The sequence below is a fragment of the Callorhinus ursinus genome, unplaced genomic scaffold (assembly GCF_003265705.2).
Source record: "Callorhinus ursinus isolate GAN/ISIS: 27379988/994484 unplaced genomic scaffold, GSC_fseal_2.0 scaffold48, whole genome shotgun sequence".
Classification (NCBI taxonomy): domain Eukaryota; kingdom Metazoa; phylum Chordata; class Mammalia; order Carnivora; family Otariidae; genus Callorhinus; species Callorhinus ursinus.
Window position 1 is genome coordinate 8,379,856 of NW_027397110.1, and position 23,826 is coordinate 8,403,681.

General features: G+C 50.3%; 2 protein-coding genes across 10 annotated transcripts in view; one reads left to right on the forward strand and one right to left on the reverse strand.

The window, feature by feature from the left end:
• Nucleotides 1–3,010: 3,010 nt before the first annotated feature.
• Nucleotides 3,011–23,826, reverse strand: part of GRAP2 (GRB2 related adaptor protein 2) — a 63,633-nt gene continuing 42,817 nt past the window's right edge. For 3 of the 5 annotated variants that reach the window (XM_025881485.2, XM_025881486.2, XM_025881489.2), the window contains 7 exons: nucleotides 22,874–22,965; nucleotides 16,215–16,306; nucleotides 13,272–13,391; nucleotides 9,962–10,130; nucleotides 7,248–7,436; nucleotides 5,848–5,970; nucleotides 3,011–5,179 (listed from right to left, as the gene is read on the reverse strand). In XM_025881485.2, the coding sequence (XP_025737270.1) occupies nucleotides 5,000–5,179; nucleotides 5,848–5,970; nucleotides 7,248–7,436; nucleotides 9,962–10,130; nucleotides 13,272–13,391; nucleotides 16,215–16,306; nucleotides 22,874–22,951 (951 nt within the window). In that variant the 5' untranslated portion in view covers nucleotides 22,952–22,965 and the 3' untranslated portion in view covers nucleotides 3,011–4,999. Of the gene's footprint in view, nucleotides 5,268–5,847; nucleotides 5,971–7,247; nucleotides 7,437–9,961; nucleotides 10,131–13,271; nucleotides 13,392–16,214; nucleotides 16,307–22,873; nucleotides 23,260–23,826 lie in introns of those variants that run through there. The other 2 variants (XM_025881484.2, XM_073882750.1) reach the window with 2 other exon arrangements.
• Nucleotides 7,930–23,826, forward strand: part of ENTHD1 (ENTH domain containing 1) — a 174,443-nt gene continuing 158,546 nt past the window's right edge. For 3 of the 5 annotated variants that reach the window (XM_073882745.1, XM_073882746.1, XM_073882749.1), the window contains exon 1: nucleotides 7,930–7,975. The gene's annotated coding sequence lies outside the window, so the exon portion shown is untranslated. Of the gene's footprint in view, nucleotides 7,976–18,271; nucleotides 18,376–18,652; nucleotides 18,805–23,826 lie in introns of those variants that run through there. The other 2 variants (XM_073882747.1, XM_073882748.1) reach the window with 2 other exon arrangements.

The following is a 23,826-nucleotide window of genomic DNA, read 5'->3' on the forward strand; positions in this document are numbered from 1 at the left end:
AACAGAAGCCTGATGTCATCAGCTTTGCATGTTAATAAGGTCTCTCTGGCAGTCAGTGCGCTGGATCAGAGGGGACAGCCCAGAGGCAGGTGGGGAGACCGGTTCTGAGACTATTGCAGGTGCAAGGGGGAGAGACATGAGAGAGGCCTGAAATGAGGTGGTGACTGTGGCACAGATGCAGAGGCAGGAGAGAGATGTGGATGACCCACTGGCTCATTGCGTCTGGTCTCTACGAGGTACTTTGTAAATAGTTGTCGAATAGTTAATGAATAAATTACAGCCGAGCCCAGAGTATACAACAGGGTGCACATCCCCCTGGCACCATGGGTAGTATCTATTGCACAAAGAGGTACAAGAGCATTTCTTTTCAGCGGAAGGAGGAAGGGCAACAGGGAGAGAGACAAACAAGAGAGGTGGAGGGGAAGGTACTTCCTCTGTCCTGTGTGATGGAGCGAGGGCTCCGGTGAGGAGGGAATGAGCTGTGGGAGACCCTTGACCTAGGCAGTGCCTCTCTGGGGCCCAGGGGCAGGGATGACTCAGAACTAGGTACAGGCCATTCTCCACCCCTCCTCTTCCCCAACCCCCTGGCCACATGGACTGCAGGGCAGAGTTGGTTTCCTGAAGGATCAGGGCATTTCATCAACATACAGATGCAACCCACAGCGGGTCAGCAGCATCAGGGAAGTCGCTGTCAGTGGAGGATGCTCGAGGACAATGGAACATGGCCAGAGTAGGAGGCATTAGCCGACTGGTTCTTAAACACACGAGGGGTACCAGCCTCACTCCCTTGGACTCTCAAAGTAACTGGAGATCTTGAGGGCACGCAGCTGAAAGCTACTGTAACTTGGGCATCAATGTTAATATCACCTTGTTTGCACCTATGGGTCCCTAAGGCCTGGGACCTTTGGGTTACAGAATGAATGATAAGTGACACGAGGCAGGTTTCATTTGCTTATTCATTAAGCAAATATTTGTTGAGCCTCTGTGTGCCAAACATGCTGGGCAGACGATGGTTCACAAAACAGAGATGATCCCTGCCCCCGGGGAGCTTACAGTCTAATAGTCCAACAGACCAGCTTATGCACTGTTCAGGAAAAGCACCAGGAACCACCAGGTAGTCCAACGGGAAGGATTCTTTTAGATTAGGGTCAGGAAAGGATAATATGAGAAAGTGACATTTAAACTGAGACCTGAAGATGCATAGGAGTTAGCCAGGCAGAGGGAACAAGCTATGGGAGCCAATCTGGAGGCTGAGAGAAGGCCAGTGGGTGGGACCGTGGCAGCAAGGAGGGGAGAGGCACAGAGGAGGCCAGAGAGGGAGGTAGGGCCAGACCTCACACGGCCACATGGGGACCTGGCTTCAAATCCAAGTGCGGTGGCTGGCAGGGGAGTGACATGATCAGGCTGGTGTTATTCAAGGATCGCCCTGGCATCTGTGTGGAGAATGGATTGGGGACAAGACAGTATGCTGGGAGAAGCGTGTCGAGGCTCGATCGGTCACCAACAAGAGATATGGTGGCATGGTTGTGGTGATGGAGAGACGTGGAGGAACCTGAGAAGTATTTAAAAGAACCGAGACAACATGTTTTTCCCTTGCCCTTGTTTTCGTACATATGGGCTGAAGCGTTAACTTTAGACAAGGCCAACAGCAAGTATTCGCCCAGGCCAATCTGTCCCACCTGTGGCCTGTTTTGCTCGGGGTTAGTTGATCTACCGGTGCCCCGGTGACATGGGCCATTCCCTTGTCTCCAAGCAGGACGACACCTGACTCCAGTGCATTTTATGTTTAAAGATTTCCTGAGAAAGCTTTCACAACTTCGGTAACCTCTGCTTATCTTTAAAATAATCACCATTGGGAAACCCCTGTGTGTATTTTATCTGAATGCTTATCGTCCTAAAGTTTCTTGATTCTTGATGGAGATGGAGACCCTGAAATCGGTCACCTGGGCCAGCAAGTGTGGATGATGTCATACTGGCAGTTCTGAATCATGTCTCATATGTGAGCAACAGAGAAAAGTGCCTGAAGATCCCTAGAAAAGGGATCTCATCTGATTTTTGTGGCTCTCTAGCTCCCTGTCAAGTTCTGTGCCCTTGCTACTCAAAGTCTGGTCCGCTGACCGAGGAACATCACCTCAGAGCGTGGTGGACACGCAGGACTGAATCAGAATCTGCATTTTAACACGTTCCGGAGGCAATCCATAGGCCCTGAATTTTGAGAAGCACTGCCTTCGATCACCCTGAGGCCATCTAAAAGTGGGTGGGCAGTGGCAGGTACCAGAGATTTGGAAATTGCAGGGAGCCTCAGCAAGTGGTTAGGAAATCTGAACCGGTTTAACAGGAACCGACTTTCTCTGGAAGTTCCCTGCCCTCAGGTCATGCAGAGCGTTTCCGCTGAAGTCTGAGACATTTGTGCTGTCTCCCTGATTGTGTGGATTGTGTGGCTGGGAGGAGCGCTGGGTGGACACGCCCCTGGCGCTGAAATGCTGTCAGGTGGAAAGCAGCTCCCCATGTGCTCCCCCAGGCAGCACCAGAGGCCCAGCAGAGCCGCTTCCTAACACCCCCAAGTGTGGACAGTTCGGTCTTTATCCTCTTAGGCTGGTGCCTAAGGGCCCCAGTTCTCCGTGGGTGGTTAGGGTGATTCTTGCGTCCTCCTGAATTGAGCCACGTGATGCACAGGGGCAAGGCTGTTTTAGCGCCCGACTCCCCGGACGGCCTGGGGTGGAACAGAACATCCAGTTCCAGGCGTTTCGGAAGCTCTGCCCACACTGTGCGGCAGGCCTCCCCAGACCAGTGAACCCCGCTCCCACAGACACGACGCGCGGCCTGGCAAAACACGGGCACGTCTTATCATTGCTTTCTTGAGAAGTGTTTCAAGGCACAAAATCCAGGCCAGAACCAAATTATGTCCCTCTCTCTTCACTGGGGCTGGTCCTCCCACATAATCAGACAAATGGATGTGGTTTGTGGGCTGTTTAAAGCATATGGTTTGTAAATACTGTACAATCAAACATCGCTTTTGGCTTTTATTTACTGTAACATGTTCACATTACCTAGCACCAAAATAGCTTTCAGGTCTTCTTTGCCTTGCTTTTCTTTCTCCCTGCTCTTCTGCCTTCAACCTCGCGGTGCCTTCGCCCCTGCCCTCGCCAGCGCGCACACCTCGGCTCTCATTGCTCCTTCCGCGCACCTGCTCGGTCCCTCCTTCCGGCGCTTGTCTGCTCGCCAGCCGGCCGACCCCTACTCCCATGTCTTCCTCACCTGCCCCGCTTAACATCTTGCCTCCTCTCCCTCCCTTTGTCCCTCTCACGCTGCTCCTTGATCTTTTGAAATGTCTTTGCCCCTTTTCCCTTTCCGTGCTGTCATCTCTAAAGGCTGCGTGCCAGACCCTCCCCACTCTCCCTCGACTCCCCCCGCCTCTCAGGGCTGTTTTCTCTTCCCTCCCAAGACTCACCACAGAGCGCCTTCTTTTTCCCTTCCTCTCTACAGACGACACAGGGATCACAGAATCATAGAATTCAGAGTCAAAGGGACACAGCCCACATTACACTGACAGTTACTTCTGAGTAGAAACTCTTTCTTCTTCTATCACCCTCCATAATGGCTGCCGCCGTCACTCCTTAGAGCAGGAAGGGCTGGGGGAGAAGACAAAGGAACGGGCCCACCTCACCCCCCATGCTCCCTCACCAACACGGGCACCCCACCCTTTCATTTCGGTCTCATTACACACACACACACCCCCTCTTCTCAGGGCCCTTGGTGCAGACGTGTTTGCTCCTGGGCTCTGAGTTTCCTTCTCCGGTGCGGTGTCTCTGCTCCCCAGCCTGGCCAGTCCCCACCCACACCCCCAAGGGAAACACAATTCTATTTTGAGGTGGCAGGAGAGATAGCGGCCCCACATGCAGGTATTGGGTGTGTGTGTTGGGGGGTTGCGCTGTCAGCAGTGGCTCAACAGCCAGATCCAACAGGAAGCTCACTGCAAAGCCGGCTCCCACCCAGGGTCATGCTCAGCCAACCAATCAACCCATCAACAATAGCGAATCAATGCTCTTGTGGAGTGGGCTTCTCTCCGTGCCACTGGGCAAAGCATCCTCAAAACATGGGGAAACAAATAGAGACCCAAAGAGACACCCTTGTCGCCATAAAATAATGGCTCTGAAATCCAGCTTTCTCAGCCAGGGCTTCTCTAAGCATTTTACAGAGTCTCAGACGCTGCTTTCTTGGTATCTGGGGAAACAGAGGTTACTCTCAAGTAAGTCACTGAGGATTTGTGAAAACCCCTCCGTCTCCCAGTGCTTGGCTCCTCGGGGTCTCCGTTTCTCCAGGTCAGCCTCGGAGAAGAGGACTAGCCGAGGAACACTCACTGGAGGGAGGTGAAGCCAGCCTTGCCCAGGCTTGGGGACACCTGCTGCTCCAGTCCAGTCCCGCCTTCTCGGCCCTTCCTGCTCCCAAGCTCAGCCCTATGGGGCGGCACCTTTATTCTCAACCCAGCAGTACCCACCCTTGTAGAGCAGGAGGGAAGCTGCCCTGCAAACCCTGAAGGTGAGCAGGGCTTGGAGGTGAGCTCAAACATGCCCCACCGAGTCCAGCCCCACCCTGTAGTTCCCGTCCAACCCCAGGGTGTGGCTCTCTGCTGAGCTACTCTCAGTGAACGTTCCCCAGGCCAGGAGGAAGCAGGACCATCTTAGAGACGGCAAGAATTTGCGTTTCATGTCCCTGCCCCTCCCCACCGGCCAGTTTTCCCACTGCCTTCCACACACCGCTGAGGGGAGCAGAAAAACAAGTATGAATATCATTCTCACCTGACTTCCTTTCACATCAACTAAGTAACCAGTGAAATTGCCAATAAATTACTATTAGAAAATGCGTGTACACAGAGGCATAGGTGTGCATGTGCGCGTACACACATAAATACGTATGTGTGGATAGTTCCAGCTTTTCTTCCTTGCCCCCTCTCCTGCAGGCAGCTTCACACAAAAGCCTCTGACCCCCCGGAAGGGCCTCATCGGATCATGGGCGCCACATAGTTGGCAGGGAAGAGGCCCAGTTTGTTGTGCAGGCGGCCGGTCCACCAGGACGGGTTGGAGCTGTCCAGGACCTCGACCACCTCTCCACAGCGAAACCCCAGCTCGTCCTCCTCGAGGGCCTCAAAGTCGTACAGCGCCCGGGCCCACCGCACTCGCTGTTGGGGAAAGCACAGAAGGGGCCTGCTGAGCCACGCCCGGGGGCCCTTCGGAGCCGCTGTGGCGCAGGAGGCGTCCTGCCGGCCCCTGCAGCAAGACGAAGTCCTCGGTGAGCAGCCTACCCTGAAGGCAGACGTCTGGCTCTCCGGAGACCTCCCGAACCCCACTGTGACGGGCAGCAGACCCCACCGCACAGCCCGGGGCGTGGCGTTATCAGAACTCAGCCGAGCCGCTCTTGAGACTCAGGACTTTTACCGACAGAGATGTTAGTCTCCGGGGCCCCAGGAGAACCCTTGACAGCTACTCTCCCTACATCAATAGGTGGTCTTTTCACTCTCTTCAGGTGACAGGATGGCAGTGTGCCCAAATTAACAGCCCTCCGTGCTAGCGCAGCCGAGGCAGATGCGGCGTGAGGAAAAAGGCAACAGATCTCCCTCGGCCAGAGCCAGAGCCAAAAACCATGAGGACAGGGCAAGGCCCAGCGGCCGGACAGAACAACAGACCGGCATCGGCTCCGCCTGGGAACTCCTCCCCCCATGGCTCGCTGGCCTCCCACCACCTCCGTTCTGAGCTCTGAGCAGCTTGCCTCTGTCCTGGAGGACCAACCATTTCTCTAAGTACCCCTCTGACTGCCTTCATTGAGCCCAGGGAGGGAAAGTTCACGTACCCCGGCCACTTGGAGCTGCACAGGGTCTGTGTGTCTCCGGTGCATGAGGGCCGGGTTCATGTCGCCGCCCACGCCCATGCCACAGTGCCCATCGTTTATGTCAAGGCTGCCTCCTCGGCGTTCCTGGAAACACACGTAACAGAGGACCTGTCACCACACCACATCTCCGGCAGGCCCCCCAGTGCCTTGCTCAGAAGCCACAGACACAGCCAGTGTTCCAAGAATTCGTGCTGCTGCTGATAAACCCCAGGGGTGGGAGAAAGGGGGAAGGGTGGCAAAGGGACCTTCGACTGTGAAGACAAACACCAGATTTCATTCATTCAAAGAATATTTATCAGGCACCTGCCATGTGTCTAGCACTGTCCTAATCACTGGGGATATGTAGCTGGAAAGAAAAGGGCCTTGTCTTCGTGGTTCGTCAGTTGAGAGGGGGAACCATACACATTTAAGTGATAAGCGAGCTGAGAGAATGTCTAAGTCTGCCAGGGTAATCAGAGAAGTCTTCCTAGAGGAGGTGATACTTGAACTCTAGCTTAGAGGAGGAGAAGGATCAGCCAGGAAAGGGCATTTTAGGCAGAGGAAATAGCATATAAAAAGCCCCCAAGTTATGAGAGAAAACACAATTGACCATTTTGGTAACTAAAGATAGTGCAATGTTGCTGGAATGTGTGTTTGCTCAGGGAGTGAGGAAGGTGGAGGGTGGGGGGGGAGGGTGGGTTTAGGGTGAGGCAGCAGGAGATGAGGCTGGGGAAACAGATAAGCGCAGCTCACAAAGGGCTTTGTGTGCCCTACTAAGGAATTTAGGAACGATGTCATCTGGCTGTATTGTCCATCTCGGTAAGCGGCCCCAAATCCCATCTGGAGCAGGGCAGGAGATAAATAAATAAATAAGCAAGGCTCTATTGCCGGTATTAATCCGTTTTTCTTGTGGATCTCCACAGCCAGATGGGTTAAGGGGCATGAATAGATTTGGAATTGCTCTGACAGGAAAACGAAGCAACGGCTCACTGAATCCTCAGGGTAGGAGCATGTGCGTGCGTGTGCATGCATGTGTGTGTGTGTTCAGGCAGGGGGCCAACGAATTCACAGGGACTTCTGTGCCAAGAGCAGTTCCCATATCATTTTATCATATTTCTGCCAGTTAGGAGGTCCCGGGTCTTCTTTATGAGCTCTGCGAGCCCTCCCGAGGCCAGGCCGAGCCTGAGATGCTCCTCCGCATGGTCCCAGGACCACAACAGCCCCCACCCCCCACCAGCCTTTGTTTGCTCTGGTTGCATCTGGCTTTGTGGGGGTTTTTCACCTGCTCAGTGACCATGGGGACAGGGAGGCCTGAGCTCTGGGCCGAGGAGAGCAGGTCCTCTCCCCTACCTCACGGCGCCCACTCCATTCCTCCGAGGTACCTGATGGAAATGAGGGTGCTGCAGGTAGCGGTGCTCCTGTGCTGGGGGGGCTGGGGGGCACTGTGAGGGAGGGGGCGCCGGGCGGTCCGACAGCTTCCGGGTCATCGAAGGCCGGATTTCCTCTCCCACAGCCCCACTGAGGTGCGGGCCTCCCTGGGGCCTCCGGTCCAGGCTGTTGCCCCGGTGACCCTGGGAGAGAATGATGAAGATGATGCAGATCCATCCTCCTCCCGCATCTCCCGCTCCCCCCCCCCCCGCCCCCCGCTTTCTGGCAGTTTGCCCACCACCTCTCCAAGAGACAGCCGAAGGCCCGCAGGCAGCCTCAAGAGAGCCGATGGTTCGGCCCCTCGTGGTTTCAGAAATGGTCTCCACGTTCTCAGATTCTCCCGGGTTGGGGACTCCGGGTCTCTGGTTCACTTTCCACGGGCTATGCATGGAGTCCCTTCCTAGTGGGCTTGTTTTCCTCTCTGCCATCAAGCTTCAATATTCTATTTTACTGACACAATGCCGCCCCTCCTTATCGCACGTTACCACACCGCCGGACACCCTACCCTCCCGATAAGCTCGGCCATTGACTTTGCCTGATTTTGAACTGTCACTTATAGCCTGGTGATAGAGCCCCAGACAGCAGCCCTCTTGCGGCGCCATGGAAACCAGGCCTGCCGCTGGGCACGCTGGGAAGGAGCACGGCCTTTCTGCTCAATGGTACCACAACCGTGTGACTCGAGGTACTTTCTTGTTATTTTTATTTCACAAACAATTACACAGGGCCTGGGCTTCATATATGCCAGGCGCTGTTCGAAGTGCTTTACAAATATGAACTCACTTAATCCAGTTCAATGTGGTTTGTTTTTTTTTTTTTAAAGATTTCATTTATTTATTTGAGAGAGAGAGACACAGTAAGAGAGGGAACACGAGCGGGGGAGTGGGAGAGGGAGAAGCAGGCTTCCCACGGAGCAGGGAGCCCGATGCGGGGCTTGATCCCGGGACCCTGGGATCATGACCTGAGCTGAAGGCAGACGCCCAACGACTGAGCCACCCAGGTGCTCCCCAGTTTAATCCATTTTATGCTACCTCTTTTCTCTCTGCATGCCCATCCTACTAAATTAATACCTCTGTTTCTTAGTTAAAATAATTCACAAAGTCTTAGTTAACCTTTGTTTTTCTTTCTGAACTTTTATGTGCACTTGCTGGGACGCCCTTTTCTCCTAGGACTGTCACTTCTCAGGCTTACAATCAACCAATTACCTGAAATGTTTTTCTCTACTTCTCCAGAGCACCTGTTGATTTGAAAGCCTCAATGCCTTTTCAAATAACTTGTTCCAAGGATTTCAACTATTTTAACTATTCCAGAGAATGCTTCTTTCTAGAATACCCATCTCTTTCTTTTAACGATGTTGTTTCCTTTGAAAGGTATTTTATACATTGTGTGTGTGTGTGTGTGTGTGTGAATTTTCTTATGGGAGGCAAGTTAGCATTTCCTTGGTGCCTACTATTGTCCAGACTCTATGGCAAGTGCTATCACCATATTATTTCATTTAATCTTTACAACAGCCCAAAGAGGGAGGTATTATATTCTCTCCATTCTCCAGATGAGAAATCTGATACTCTGAAAGGTTTCTTAACTTGGCTAGGTAATAAGGACAGTTAGTGATGAAATTAGGATTTAAAGCTAGGTTCGTCTGGAGGCGCCTGGGTGGTTCAGTTGGTTGAGCGTCCAACTCTTGGTTTCAGCTCAGGTCATCATCTCAGGGTCGTGGGGTCGAGCCCTGAGTCAGGCTCTGTGCTCAGCTCAGAGTCTGCTTGAAGTTCTTTCTCTCTCCCTCTGCCCCTCCCCCTACTCTTGAGAGCTCTCTCTTTCTCTAAAATAAATAAATAAATCTTTAAAAAAAGAGCTAGGTTTGTCTGATGCATTTTCTAGTAAAATAATACTCTATTTTCTACACTGTTCCAAGAGCAAGAATTCCAGGTCCAGTTTTTTCCTCCAACACCCCCAACCTCCCTTTCTGTGACAAAGCTCTACCTACTACCTTAGTCTTGGACTCTAGGCTGCTCTCCAGCATCCCTGCATGTGGCCCCCTGGCCTTCATCTTTGGGCAACTCCTAAGCTAGGCTGAAACTGCAATGTAGTAATATCTATAGTAACAAAATAAAGCATCCACTGCTAAGAGCTAATGTTTGTGGCGTGCTCGTAGCGCTGTTAGGAGGGATGCCAGGGAAGGGGGTATGTTATCTTCTCTAACCTTCACCACCATCTATGAGCTAGGTATCACCATCGTTCCAGTTTTATGGATCAGGAAACTGAGGATCAGACAACTTTCCCAAATCACATGGCTGGGAAGTGTTAAAAGATGATTTTTTTAAAAAAGATTTTATTTCTTTATTTGAGAGAGAGAGAATGAGAGAGAGAGAGAGCACATGAGAGGGGGGAGGGTCAGAGGGCAAAGCAGACTCCCTGCCTAGCAGGGAGCTCGATGAAGGACTCGATCCAGGGACCCCAGGATCATGACCCGAGCTGAAGGCAGTCGCTTAACCAACTGAGCCACCCAGGCGCCCCTTAAAAGATGATTTTTAACCGAGGTCTGACCTTGGACTTATTCTGTTTTCCAGAACACTCAGAGGACATATCATCAAATGCATTGTCTTGATGGGTCATATAGGACTCATGCTGCCTAAAATCTGCAGACTGGGGCTGATCTGGGCCTGAGGCATACCTGATCCTCTCGGGTTCTATCCCTCAGAAAGATCTGCTTCTGTTTGGAGATGGAAGTCGTCCTGTAGTAGTCCACCAGCCTATTTAGAGACGGAAACTTCTCTGTCCACAGGAAGTAATTACCCTTGTTGTCTCTCATGACCTTGAAGTGCTGAACATCATCCTCATGCCTAGAGATCAGGGTGAATCCAAATTGTATGTTACATGGTGACAGTGTCCCCACCCCCAGGGCTGACCGCATCCAGGGATGCTGGAGTTCCATTGGGGCAGGAAAGGGGATGTGAATGCCTACCATCACAGGGCGGGTGGGCTGGCTCAGTCAAACTCTAGGGGGAGATTTGTGAGAGGGACCGCTCAGGACACAGGTGGCATTAGAAGGGATTTTTACATCAGCAGAAGATAATCTGTCTTCCAACACTGGAGCCAACCTTTTATAAGAAAAAAATGTCCAAGTGCTTCAGTGACCACCAGGTCAAGGACTTTTTACAAATGATTGTTTGAAATGTGGCAACCCCCGAGTCCTGTACGATGCCAAGGACTCTGCCAAGACTCAGAGGGGAAAGGTTTTTCACCCCTGTTATCTTTCCATTATCAGAAATACTTTGAACCAGCTCTTTTAAGCCCATAAACTAGCTCTGGACAGTAAGAGACTATCTTGAGAAATTTGTCCCACTTGGTTTTCTACTTAATGGAGATCTCTTGGTCTTGGTTTATGTTTGGCATAAATAAGGTTACAATGTATTTTGAACTTTTGGGGAGAAAAATGTTATACAGCAATGTAGTGTTTTAATTGGAAAGGACCTCTGAGATTGTTTAGCCTTGTCTCCATGTTACCGATGAGGATGCTGAGGCTCAGATTGGTGGAGGGGCTTGGCCAAGGTCACCGTGAGTGATTGGTGGAGCTGAGGCAAGAACCCTGGCTTTCTGATTCCAGCCTAGTGAACTGAGCCTGTCATACCATGTACATGTGCCAGCTTCTTTTAGATCGGCACCTTTTGACACCAGCTGGAATCACTGTGATGGGAAATAATTGTATCAGAGATGGAGAAATTGGACTTTACTCATCTGGAAAGGGGGAGCTTGGCCTTTACTAATAGCTCCAGTCTTTCCCCATCACCAAGGCATTCTCTTTTCGATGTCAAGTTTATTCACCAAACACACATACATTTATATCTAAAAATAAACTAATGATATTGGTTGCCTGATCCAACAGAAATGTCAAGAATTTAAAGAGAGTTGGGGAGTGAAGATGCCTTTGAAGGTTAGTGCAGGTTTCTTAAGGATGGATTCAGTGGTCTGTGTTCAGAGGGGATGGGAATTTTGATTGATCTTCAGTCTCATCTTATGTGCTAGGCTGTGTTCATGGCCAGGTGAACCCATACGGGACCTCTGCTTGACTGCTCTGGGCTACGAACTGACACTCTGCAATCCCTGCATGGTCTTCCCCTTGGTGTTGGCCACTAACAGATGCTTTCTTCACTCTAACAACACATGACTTAATTCATAGTCATTACTCCTCACATCTGTGTGTGGAGGAGGAAATATTCTTGTGATATAATTATTCATCCACCACCTTTTAGTCAAAGAACTCAGAGTGAGAAACATTAACCCCCTCTCTCTCATAAGCTGAGAGGATGGATGTCAGGCTTGCACCCGGTCCTCTGGGCCCATGGAGAGAGAGAGTGGCTGCACCACTGTCTCAAGTTCTAAGAGGGGAAGAAAAAGGGATAAAACTCAGGGCTCCAGACTCTAAAATCTAGTGTTTCAGACCCTTAACAAATGCTAAGTGATAGAACTACAATTAGCTCTTAATTATCTTTGCATGATAGAAGGCAGATGTATAAATAAATAAAAATGATTTGCTTTGGAATATATTAGGCTACATTTCTGCAGAAGATGTAGTAATGATTATGGTAATAATCACAAGAGGCTGCAACGCCTCAACAGTAGGGAGAGACTGTGGCAGAAGTCAAGGCTGACCGTTTTGGAGAAGTCACCTTAGTTGAGGAAATATAAACAAACCATAATTCCTAGCTGAAAAGCCACAGTGCACTTCATGCAAAGCAGAGGCACCAAGAAATGCCCTTCAATGTAACCATTTACCTGGTCCAATCTGTAATCAGGGCCCTTAAAAAAGAGGTTTGACTGTAAGAGTTATTAATAGAGCAAAATTGCATTAAGACCAAACAAATTTAGAATTTGTGATACATCAGTATTGGCCTGAGCTAAAATTTCCTGTTGCCTAAACTGTGAAAAAAGAAAAAAGTTTTAGTTAAGGAAAACTAAGATTTTAAGCAAGATTGCAAGGGCAATGTTAATGAGACCAAGCTATTTTGGAGCACTTCAGAGGCACACATGCATACAAATGGTTGACCCATTATTCCTAAATCCTCCCTACCTATTCCTTAAAATATCCATTCTTCCTAAATAGTGAAGTGGCCTCAGTTCGTTACCCGAGATTCGATTTACGCACTTAAATCACTGAAACTACATGCCTTTCAATGTGTATTGAATAATCCAGACCAACATTTCCTGTCAATGAACTTGACAGTAGGTTCCACTGTACAGCTTGTCACGTCTCCTCCTGTATGGATATCAGCATTAATTTGTGCACTTTCACATGTGGTCACCATGCCTGATATGTGACTTGCGATCCCAGACATGCTGACCACATGCAGTGCGCTCAGACTTGGGGTTTCTGAGCGTGGGGCTGTGTCATGTTTATGCCCGGACTGACTCATTTCCTCCTGGGTGCTGCACGTTAGCGAGATTTTGCGCTATCGTCCCTCACCCCAGGCCTCCTCGGCTCAGATCTGTCGCTATCAGTTTGCTGCATTACAGTGTGCTGAGCTGGCCCTTCTTTTCTATGCAACCACCTACAACAATGACTTGGGATTTTAATTTTCCTCTGAGCCTTCTTCAGACATGTATCAGTAGGAGAAGGAAAGGTTCAGATTTAAACCCCAGACAGATGTGGACAATTGGGAATTCTCCCTTCCTTCTCCTACCCCATTTCCTTGCACAAATACTCCCTGAATGCCTGCTGGTTATAAGGCACTGTTAAAGACACAAAGGTGAAATAGATGAAGATCCTGTCCTTCCAGAAGCACTTAGGGGGAGGCAGAACATATATGTAATTTGGCCACAAACCAGCATACTCAGGAGTCATATATATGCATCATGGGAAGAGATGAATGGCATCCCAGTTGACAAGATGCCTGGGTCCCTTGGCCACCATGTTCCTGAGCAATAGGTCACATTCAAGAGGTCACCTCATGGCTTTAGCAGTCTGGGTTGGGAGTGGCCAGTACCTGACGGAGATGGAGAAGTCCCCTGGGGAGCTCTGGCTGGCCCGGATGATGAAGAAACCAACCTCCTTGCCCATAAGTAAGTTCTCTGCCTGGTGTCGCGAGAGACCTTCATGAAACCACCTATTGGATGAGATAAAACCAGAGAATCTTGGTGAGATGCCAGAGTGATTGGAAGGAGAAGGGGAGAAGAGATGACCCAAAGGGATGGAGGCTGGGGAGTCTGGACAGCAGAGTGCAGAAAGAGACAGAGGAGGAGCCAGGACCTCTGAAACCAAACATATGCTCCCGGCAGTTTTCAGGCAAGGCAAGTGAGTGTTCCCCTGACGCGCCCCCTTTGTTCCTTCCCTCCAGGAGAAGTCTCTCTCGCGCTCGGAAAACCTGAATCATGGAAATGTGCCACTGCACCAAAATGGGACAGTGTGGGAGTGACTCACTGCGGGAAGCAGCCGCCTGCTGGCAGCTCTGTGAGGGATGTCACTAGGAAAGAACTGCAGGGGACAGATGATGCACCAGGAGGACAGGAACCCCTTCAGGCGCTGGGGGACCGAAGCTGGGAAGCCAGGCTGAGAGCTCAGTGGGCCCCCTCAGAGCCCAGGGGCCCTGGTGATCTGGGTGGTGTGGAGCCAGACTAGCAGCTGCCAGAGAGCGGCGTCTACACGGCCAGCTCCCTGGCCATCCCCCAAATCCAGGAGAATCATTTTTACCGTGGAAAAGAAGGAATGGAGGAGAAACTCCTCTTTCTGGGGACAGTCAGGGTGGCAGTGTTGCGGCAGGTGGCCTGGCATACGTGCAAACCGCCAAGCGCTGCCAAACAGAGGCTACGGCCTCAGGGCAGGAGACCAGAAACCTCTCAACCACAGAAGAGCACAAATGAGTGTTTGCAATCACTCAGCAGCCCCGACTGGGACGGGTCCCATTCCTCCAAGGCGGCTGCTTAAGCACCACCCCTGGAAGGCTAGTGCGGGCGTCCCTTTAGGGGGAAGTCCCGACACACTTGGGATTCCTTTGTGAGCAATCCCCTGTGCTCTCTAGAATTTAGGAACCTGACGTCCAGACAGGAGTGGCAGGAGGGATGTCCTTATTCCAGACCTGACACTGCAGGGGAAGCGTGGTTGGGCGGTGAGGGGCTCGAAGCAGAGGGTTTCCGGCCACCAACTCCCTGGAGATCATTCCAGAGCATCTGCTGTACTTGGGCCCAGGGCTGAACAAGCAACCACCACAGCTTGCCTTGTGTAGGGAATGTAATGGGGCTGGGTAAGGGAACGGGGCATGCTCCATGGCAGCCATACCTCGCAGGAAATATTTTGGACGAGGCAGCGAATGCTTAGGGGCTTGTTTGAAAAATACACATTCATCCTCAAATTGGAGTTTGATACGTGACTTCACGACTGGCAAAACTGTCCACACACTACACATTAAACACACGGGCAGGGGTATGTTTTTGCCTCATTCCAAAGCTACTCATTCGTTCATTCAACCGTTTTTATCAAATAGCTACTATGTGCTGGCCTTCGGCTGGGCACCGGGGATGCGGTGGTGAGCAGAGCAGACAAGAAGGCCTGCCCTCGTGGAGCTTACATTCTATCACGCAGAGACGCTAGAACCCACCAGCCGGCCGCGCAGTCCACCGCGACCGCGATTCAAAGGTTTCAAAGGGCGGGGAGGAGTTAGAGATGAGAAAACAGACAAGTCTCTTTAAGAAGTGCAGTGGTAGCTGGAAGGGGACTTGGGATCAAGAATTTTTGTTTTGTTTTTTTGGTAAGATGGGAGAAATTGCAGCATCTTTGCTGATGGGAATGACCCAGGAGAGAGAGAGAATTGATGTGTGAGAGAGGGAGGAGTAGTTTCTGCTAGAAGCACAGACAATTCTTTCCAAACCAGCTGCAGAAAAGGCATCCTTGTCTGAGAACGGTTGCAGGAGGTGGGTGGATGCAGTGAGTCAGCTGGGGGGCGGGGTAGAGGGGCTTTTCTGGTGGCTTCCATCCTCCCAGTGACACTGAAAGCAAGGCCCTGAGCCACAAGCGCTGTGGGGGAGGGGCTGGAGGTCGGAGGAGCAAGGTGTCGGGTGGTTATCTAGAAGATTACAGGGCAGGGCGCCTGGGTGGCTCAGCCAGTTAAGCATCTGTCTTCGGCTGATCCCGGAGTCCTGGGATGGAGCCCCAGATCAGGCTCCCTGCTCAGCAGGGAGTTTGCTTCTCCCCCCTCCCCCCACCCCCGCTCATGCTCTCTCTCAAATAAATAACATCTTTAAAAAAAAATAGACGATCACAGGGCAGCATCAAGGTTTGAGGTTGGTGGTCATTCTGTTGGTTCAGTGGCCAGTCCTGGTTCACAGTGAGTGGTGCTCCTGCACCTCACCAGAGTCACCAAGACCGCTAACAGACCTGTACCCTTTTGAGCTAGACCGTGGCTCTCGGAGATTAGATTTCTATCTAACCTTTGTGGTCAATTCTGGAGACAAACGAGACCCAATCTCTATTTTTCTTTTTCCTCTTGATGAAGGGAATTTCCTCTTTTCCCCCCACTGACTGTTCTCAGGGGTATGAGCATGGTTTAGGGAAGGCAGGGAGCTGTTTGGGATCCCTGGTGAGGATGGAAGACATTGGGAGGTAATGGAGAAGTGCCCTCAAGGAGCAGTTCTTGACATGGGGTGGCCAACAGCGCCCCTGATAGGATTCATGGAAACCCTGCGATTGCAATTATAGATGAGTTTAGCTTATAAAACCTAAAATTGGCGATCCATGTGCATGGTATAAAATTCAAAAGGGAATGCAGTGAAATGCAAATCTCCCTCCCACCCTGGCCTTCAGCTGAGTGGTTCCCTCTCCAGAGGCAACCAATTTTGACAGTATCTTGGGTCTGCATAGATAATTTTAGTGACTGCTGAAAAAGTAAGGGGAGTGTGTGTGGGTAGGCCCGTGTCAGCAGGCTGGAAATACTTACTCAGGAAACTGGATTTCTATAAAATTCTTGGGCACATATCCTTCTTGGCTCCCAAGCTCCGCCTTGAACCACTCCTCTTGGTTACTTAAGATCTACATGGAAGAGAAGGAAGGACAGAGACTGTAGGGAGGACATCAAGAAACAAAAGACAGTCACCTCAGGGCAAAGAACACCCTTTCGGATTCAGAGCGAAAAACCGCCAAGGGCACCACACAGGTGCTCCAGTGGGGGGGGGGGGGGAACAGGTTTCTCTCTGGTGTTTGGTTTCTTTGACTCCAAGCTATTTCTGTCCACTGGTGCCACACATGGGACCCCATCATGGCGGGGCCTCCCAGACTCAGCACTCGGGGGATTCTCTGTATATTTTGGAAATTCATATGTCCCAGATCTCAGCTCCTGAAGCTCCACATTTGAGCAGATGCTGGGAAGGCAAGAGTGGCCAACCCATGATTTCTCCTTCTCTGCCAGGTAACCAGGGACCTTTTCAAATTTTAATTTGTTCCTATTTCTTTAAACAAGCAAATTAAAACTTAAAACATCCAGTGGGACCAGCTTTGTGAAAACAGTAACTTTTTGTGTTCACACTCCATGTGTTTCACAAACAATTTGGACGTAACTCAAGATATTTGGAATGCCTTTTCTAAACTTGCTTTTAGTGCCAGATCCCAAGCAAAGCCAGAAGTTCTGTCTCATGACTATATGGTCTTTAGTTGACCGTGACCCCAAATGTTATCGCTTCCCTTGATTACTCATATGATTCACCAGACTTGGCTCTATGTGGCTTCTGGTTATTTCAGAAAATGTTTCACTATCAAAAGACAAATGTTTGCCCCCATCCCCCACTGGGAATATCTCTAAAGTATGTGGCATGGACTTGAAAAATAATGGAGATGGCAGAGACAAACGATGAACAGAAGCTTGACGATGTCATTGAGCCCCTGAGTGAGCCACATAGGAGCCTCCCACTTCTGGACTTTGTGTGAGAAGTTATCAATCTGCATGATTATTTCAGCTGTATTCAAGTTTCTGCCTCTTGCAACTGACAATGCCTTAACGGATGGAAGTGCTATGCTGAAGGGCAAAGCAGAAGATGAGTAGGAAAGACTGCCTGGAGGAGAGACCCTGGAGTTGCCCTGGCAACGAAAGAAGTTACCCAGGCAAAGTCTGATGGCACAGGAACTTCTGGGATGGGAGGAAGTGGGATGCATTCTGGGAACGGAGGGCCTTGGTCCAGCGGGAGTTTAGATTGTGGCCCCAGGGGCAGAGCGAGGGGAAACCAGAGGCACAAGGCCCATGTTGAAAAGTCTGGACTTTTATCTTGAAATGTATGGGGAGCCACTAAAGGCTTCTGAGCAGGGAAGTAACACAGTAAGAATTAGAGCCAAGAGAGAGTCCCGTATCAGAGCGTGAAGACAGATTGGAGGCGAAAAGTCTAGGAAGACAGTGTAGCCATGCTTGCGAGAGGCGAAGGGCTATTTTAGAGGAACCTGGAAGCAAAGTGTGCAGGATTGTGTGACTGTTCTCCGAACCAAGGGAGAAGGGAATTCTGGGAGGGCTCTGGATCTCGGACTTGGGAGACTGAGTGGGTGGTGATGTCTTGGCTAAAACAGAAAGTACAGGAGGAAGAGCAGGTCTGAGGAAGAGCTCATGAGCTTCAGATTGCATGTGGGTGAATCCAAGTTGCCCCGGGACCGTCTGAGAAGAAAAGCTCAGTGAGCAGCTGGAGGTGTGTGTCTGGACTCAGCAGGGAGGTGGGGACTGGCATTCGGGATTTGAGAGTCATCCTAAAGCAGGTGGAGTTGAAGTCCGGGTGCCACGGGTTTCTCTCTTCCAGAGACGGGAAGAGATGAAGAGAGCTGAATAACTGATATTTCTAAAATCACCCCCGAGGTGGAAGAAAGGGGCCAGCCCTCTGAGTTTGGAATGAGAAGACCTGGTTTCTAGCTTGGCCCCGTCACCATCTGTATGACCTTCGGCAAGTCAATTAGCCACCTGAAAAATGGGGACAGTAACAACCAGCTAGCCCCTTACAGAGCTGATGTGAGGATCAGATGAGCCCTGGTACCTCGAAGGCCTTCAGAAAGTGTATGCTGTTTTTAAAAATCCAATTCTGCAAAATGTGGTATACTTAGGAGGGAGGACTCCAGCTCTGAAGGACATGGTAGGGTTTATAAGTTCTTTAAAGTATTATATGTGTATGTTTTGAATTTAATCACTTGTTCTGAAGAAATAAAAGTGTGTCCCATATTTGAGTTCTAGAATTGCTGAGGACAGAAAACTTTATAGTTTCTAACATCAAATGTGACTGCCGGTATCACTAAGGACGCGTGGGTATGTTTATGCCGATGGGGGTGCGGTAGGGCGGGGGGAGCAGAAAATCTAGGTCAGAAAAAGAACTAGGAAACTCAGCACACAAAGAACACAAGGACATTTCACTCCACGCCTTCGCGGCCCCCTCCCCCAATTTATGGCTTTGGAATTCCTTTCTCCCGTCACATGGGAGTGTGATGTTTGGGCTGGGTAGCAAATGTCAAGTACAAGGTGAGCAGGGATAAGGTAAAAGAGGCCAATTGGAAATCGGCTCATCACGGTAAGAACCAACTTTGTACTTAGTTCTCTGACCTGAAACCAGCTGTAATTTTAGTAATTGTGGCTCCCACCCATCTACCTCCTGTAGAAACTGAAAGATTATCCCTCAATGCCGGCCATTTCTCCCCACCACCTGGTGCTCCGTCTGCCTGAGATCATGTTCCCAGGGAGGTGAATTTACAGGCTTTTTATGGTGTATAGGAAGGCGAGGTTTTAAAAGAATCTCATTTTCTGCAAAGAAGAGTGTTTGGGGGGAGGTGGTTTCCTCCTGCCGTTGTTGGCCCAGGGCCCCATACTTCCTGTTCTTCTCATCTCTCTGCCTGTTCGGTTCCCCCTATCTCTTGGCCCCATCATGAAAACCCAAGCAAGGGGTTCAGCCTGAGCACATGAGGTTTCAGACTTCACTTTACTGTGTCTTAATTCTTATCATGTTGCCTACGAGAATAATTTTCTGGGTTACGTGGCCTGAGAATAAGTTAGACGTGGCAAGAGGACAAAATGTACAGTTGGGAGAATTTTAAAATTGGGTGGAATTATAGCTCTTAGAGGCAGAGCAGAAATCTGAAGTATTGGAGAAGTTAATTGACATAGGACTAACTGTTAGTGCTTTCAGGTCACTGTTTTAGTAGGAAGAAATGGGGTTGAGTTGGACACATTACAGAAGTAGGTAGAAATGGACTGGGTCAAGAGAAAAAATGACTGGCAAATTTCAGAGGGAAATCTAAGTCCGGTGCTGTGTGTAGCTGCAGGTCTGGTGGTGGTGGTGGGGCGCGGTGGTTGAGGCACGAACATGAAACATCCGGCTCCTGACGTCAAATACTTCTTTCACGGAAGAAGCGGGATCAAGTCATTTGGCCGGAGTTCCCCGTCCACCATCTTGTTCATCGTCCTGTCATCAGCATCTAGTGAGCACCTGCTGTTTGCACTTAGGTGCTGGGAATATAGACATGAATAAGCTGAGGTCTTGATCCTGGGGAAGTCACAGTCTGGAGTGGGTGGGTTGGCGGTGAACTAGTCAGACATTGTTTGTGCCTTCTAGTGAGAAAGTCTGTTTAGTCTTTTAGCACGAAAAGCCTAGGATGAAAGAACATCCCAGGAGTAGATTACTGCGGCAGTCAAGAGCCGCCTTTGAAAGCACTTGCAAGATCTTGGGGCTCATGACCCATCTCTGGAGTGGCAGAGTAGGGTTGCAGTTGTACGTAGAGATGCACAGGCGGGGCATTAACTACCATGATGTAGACCTGCTGTGGGGCTCAGCTAACAGGCCCCTCTCTACTTTCCGTTCCACCGTTAGGCTGCAAGGGACAGAATTTGAAAAGAAGGAGAGGTTTGCCCTTCTGGTGGAATTCTACATGACCCTGTAGAAACGCAATTTAACAATTCAAGCCACTGGTACTTATTTGGGACCAGGACTTGTGTGGGGCGCTGCTGGGAAGGCACAAAGATGAACCAGGCATGGCTCTGCTCTCAGGGAGCTCACAGACCACTGGAGTAATCAACCACTCATTCGTTCATCAGATATTAGGGACAGTCAACTCTCTGCTGGTTTGGACACAGGCGGGCCCGGCAATCAGGATTCCACAGGGTAAGGGCAGTGATGAGAGATGGGTGCATGGGGTGCGCAAGAACACGGAGGCTTGGCTGCTCACCAATAACTAACTGTCATGGGAGGTGAGATCATTGGTGCCTTGAAAGAAGTGTGTGTGTGCAATGCTGTGGAAGAGCTGAAGAGGGAGTGATTAATCTTGCTGGGGCCAATGGGAGTGTAGAGGGAGTGAAGGTTCCCAGGCAGAGGTGGTCAAATATGTGTGTGCAGGAGAAAGGCATTGGGAGTATGGGGAGAACCTGACACAGCACAGTGTGTATACTGCAGTATGACCTGGGCATTGCACACACAGAGGTGTGTGCATGTGTGTGTGTGTGTGTGTGTGTATGGTGTATGTATGTGTGCATGTTCATGGACGAGAGCTTGATGAGCTTAGGTAGTGTGTTGGGATCAGGTGGCTTAAATTTCAATCAATTGGTAATAGGGAACCACTGAATTCTTTTGAGTAAGGAAGTGATCTGACCCGACTTGTCTTCCAGAAAGATCCTCCTGAGACTAGTATGTGAAATGATTAAAGGAGTAAGGGAGAGGAGGTGATGAAGTCAGTCAAGAGGCTGTGGCAATGGTCTGACTGGCAGCAGGAATGGGTAATACTGAAATGTGGCAACCATTTATGAAGCATCCACTTTGAGCTGGGACCATTACCTCTAATCCTTTCCAGAACCCTGCAAAATAGATATGGGTTCTACTTACAGATAAAGACGGAAGCTCAGAGGGGCAAGTGACTGACCCAAGGACACACAGCTAGTAAGCTGGGATTCAAACTCAGTTTATCTGGCTCTAAACTCCTGCTCCTTTTTAGTGTATCAGACTCCTCTCTCATGAAGAAGGGGATTGCTTAAGAGATCTCAAGAAAGAAAAATGGGACAGAGTACATGTTTAGGAGTGAGGCCGAACTCCATTCAGATCCAGAAAAGGGACAGTTAACAGTGTTAAACTCCACAGACGCGTTAGTAGGGTCATTATATTCCACAGTAAAGAGATCCCTCGTGGGCATACAGGGAGTGTTGGGGGTAAAAGGCAGATTCCAGAAGGTTCCAGTGGAATAAATGGGAAGTGAGGAAGTGGAGACACTGGCATAGAGAAGCCCTCCCAGTGTTGGTAGCGAAGGAGAGGAAAGAAATCAGGAGGTAGACTGAGAAGCTGAGTTGAGGAAAGGGTTTTTTTTCCCTTTTCCTTTTCTGAGGAATAGGAAACCCACGAGGCGGATGTTAGGTTCTGTTTGCAATGGGAGATGAGGGGTGGAGTTGGCCCCCTGGTCTCTCTCGAGTGAGGACGCTCTATAGCGGTTGATAATCACATGGTCACAATATCCCATAGAGAAGGGAGGGACTGCTCACCATGTGGCAGATCCCTCTGTGACCTTGGTAAGATCCCACAGAAGTGAAGGTCACCTTTTCTTGGGTCAGCAGCCCAGGGGACACTTTGATCTTGAGAAGCTCCAGGATCGAAGGCACCCTCTTCGCAACTATATTACTAGATCTTTGCAAGGTGACAACAGTTAGAAGGATGAATCCCGGGGGTGTTCAAGTTCCAAACCAAGTCATCCTACCTGGTCTGTGCTCCGTGGACACTTTCTGAGTCACCCTGTCACGTACTGACAAGGTTCTCTCTACAGCAAGCCTACTTCGTGGTGAGGCCGGCCTCAGTGCTACAGTGCAGTCTGAGAAGGCCCACGTGGGCTTCTGAGGAGCAGGGATGGGGATTTCTGAGGGTCCTCTGAGGCCAGGCCGGGGGGGGGGGGGGGGGCATTAGCATCACAGACTCGCCAAAGGGCCTGTGTAAGGGCTTGTGCTTTTGCTCAAAACAGGGGCGAAGATGCAGGACTTAAGCCTGTAAGTGCGGTGCGTGGAATGTGGAAGTCCGAGGCCTCTTCAGCCCTGCAAGCAGCCACTACAACTCAAGTGTGGGTGTTAGGCAAGTTCTAAGGTGTCCTTGAGGGGCCGAGTGTGCAGGCCTCCGTTGGCCCATGTCCCCTCCAGCTGTCGTTCCCAGGCTGTCTCCACCCCCACCCTCCTGTTAAGTTCCTCACAATGCTCACTGAATGCCCCCCAGGCTAGCTCACCCCCGAGCTTGAGGTCAAAGTCCAACTCACTGGCACTGCATTCCCTGACAACAGAAGTTGCCGCTTATTCCTGCGACCCCATCTCTCAAGGTTCCCTCACCTGTGCTCCCTGAGCATTTAGACAAGAATATCTGTAAGAGCCCTTTGGATGGCTTTCTTCCCCCCACCAGACCACGAGCATCTCAGGACAAGGGTGGTGGCTTCTTTCCATCACCCATTCTGGAAACTGGTGCCCGGGAGGGCTCAGAAGGAACCTTTTTGATTGAGGTGAACTTCTCTTTTTGAAAGGAGCTGTGTGTAGTTCTTAAGAAAAAGGTGTGGGTTGTTAGGTGAACTTGGGGACCTGACCAGAGTAACCCAAACTCCCCAGGGCCCCCCAGAGGGCCCCACGTCACCTACCTTCAGAACGTCTCCAGTGTGAAAGCTCAGTTCATCCTCGCCTGAGGCGGTGAAGTCAAACTTGGCGATGGCTTCCATGTCGCGACGTGAAGCTGGAAGAGAAGTAATGTGCTCATTATGCCCTTCTGTCCAGAGGAGAGCAGCGGGCTGCATAGCAGTCTGAGCAGGTGGTAGGCGCCTGGTCCAAGGCCTCCAGGCCTGAGGGGGAGGCCCAGGCACACAGGGAGATTTTTCGAATCCCGGGGAATTGTTGCGGGAGGGAGCCTGTAGGATGTGCCTCCCTTTCTTCCCTGAATCCCCGCATGCCAGGAGCAGGGAACGGAGGCCAGCAACGCCTTTCCCATTCCTTTCATCTCCCTCTGCCTGTCTGGCCTGTCACCCTTTCTGGGGGCATCCCTGTTTCTGGTTGATAAGGATGGAAGACTCGCTATCATCTCTAACTTGAGGCCCGAGGGGCTGGAAGACTGTTCTGTAAACATCGTCCTGAGGCTGTCCCTTGGCAGCTGTATTTAACCAGGCAGTGTTAATTAGACAGATGCCATTTTCCCTTTTACGTCTAAATCATTTAAGAGAATTAGGCAGCATCGGCCCGTGGGGAACTCAGCGCCCTTCCACATGGTTTGAGAGTGGAAAGCGTTCTGGTTCTAGAGGCAGGGGACTAGATTAGTCAGATTCCTTATTTCATTATTAGAGTGTAAGTCAAGTACCTTTTTAAAAAAAAATTTCATTCTAATACTTCGGCATCAAGTTAAAATCTTATTCCCCCCCAATAATACACAAGACCTATATAAAATAAAAAAGTTAGCCTACAAATGAAAGATAGTTGGTTTGTTTTTTTGTTTTTTGGTTTTGTTTTGTTTTTTTTAGGAGACACTGAAGCATGTCTGTAAGCAAGAGCAGAGTCCTGGTTTTGTCGGTGACAAGCTGTATGATTTTGTGCAATAACTAAACCT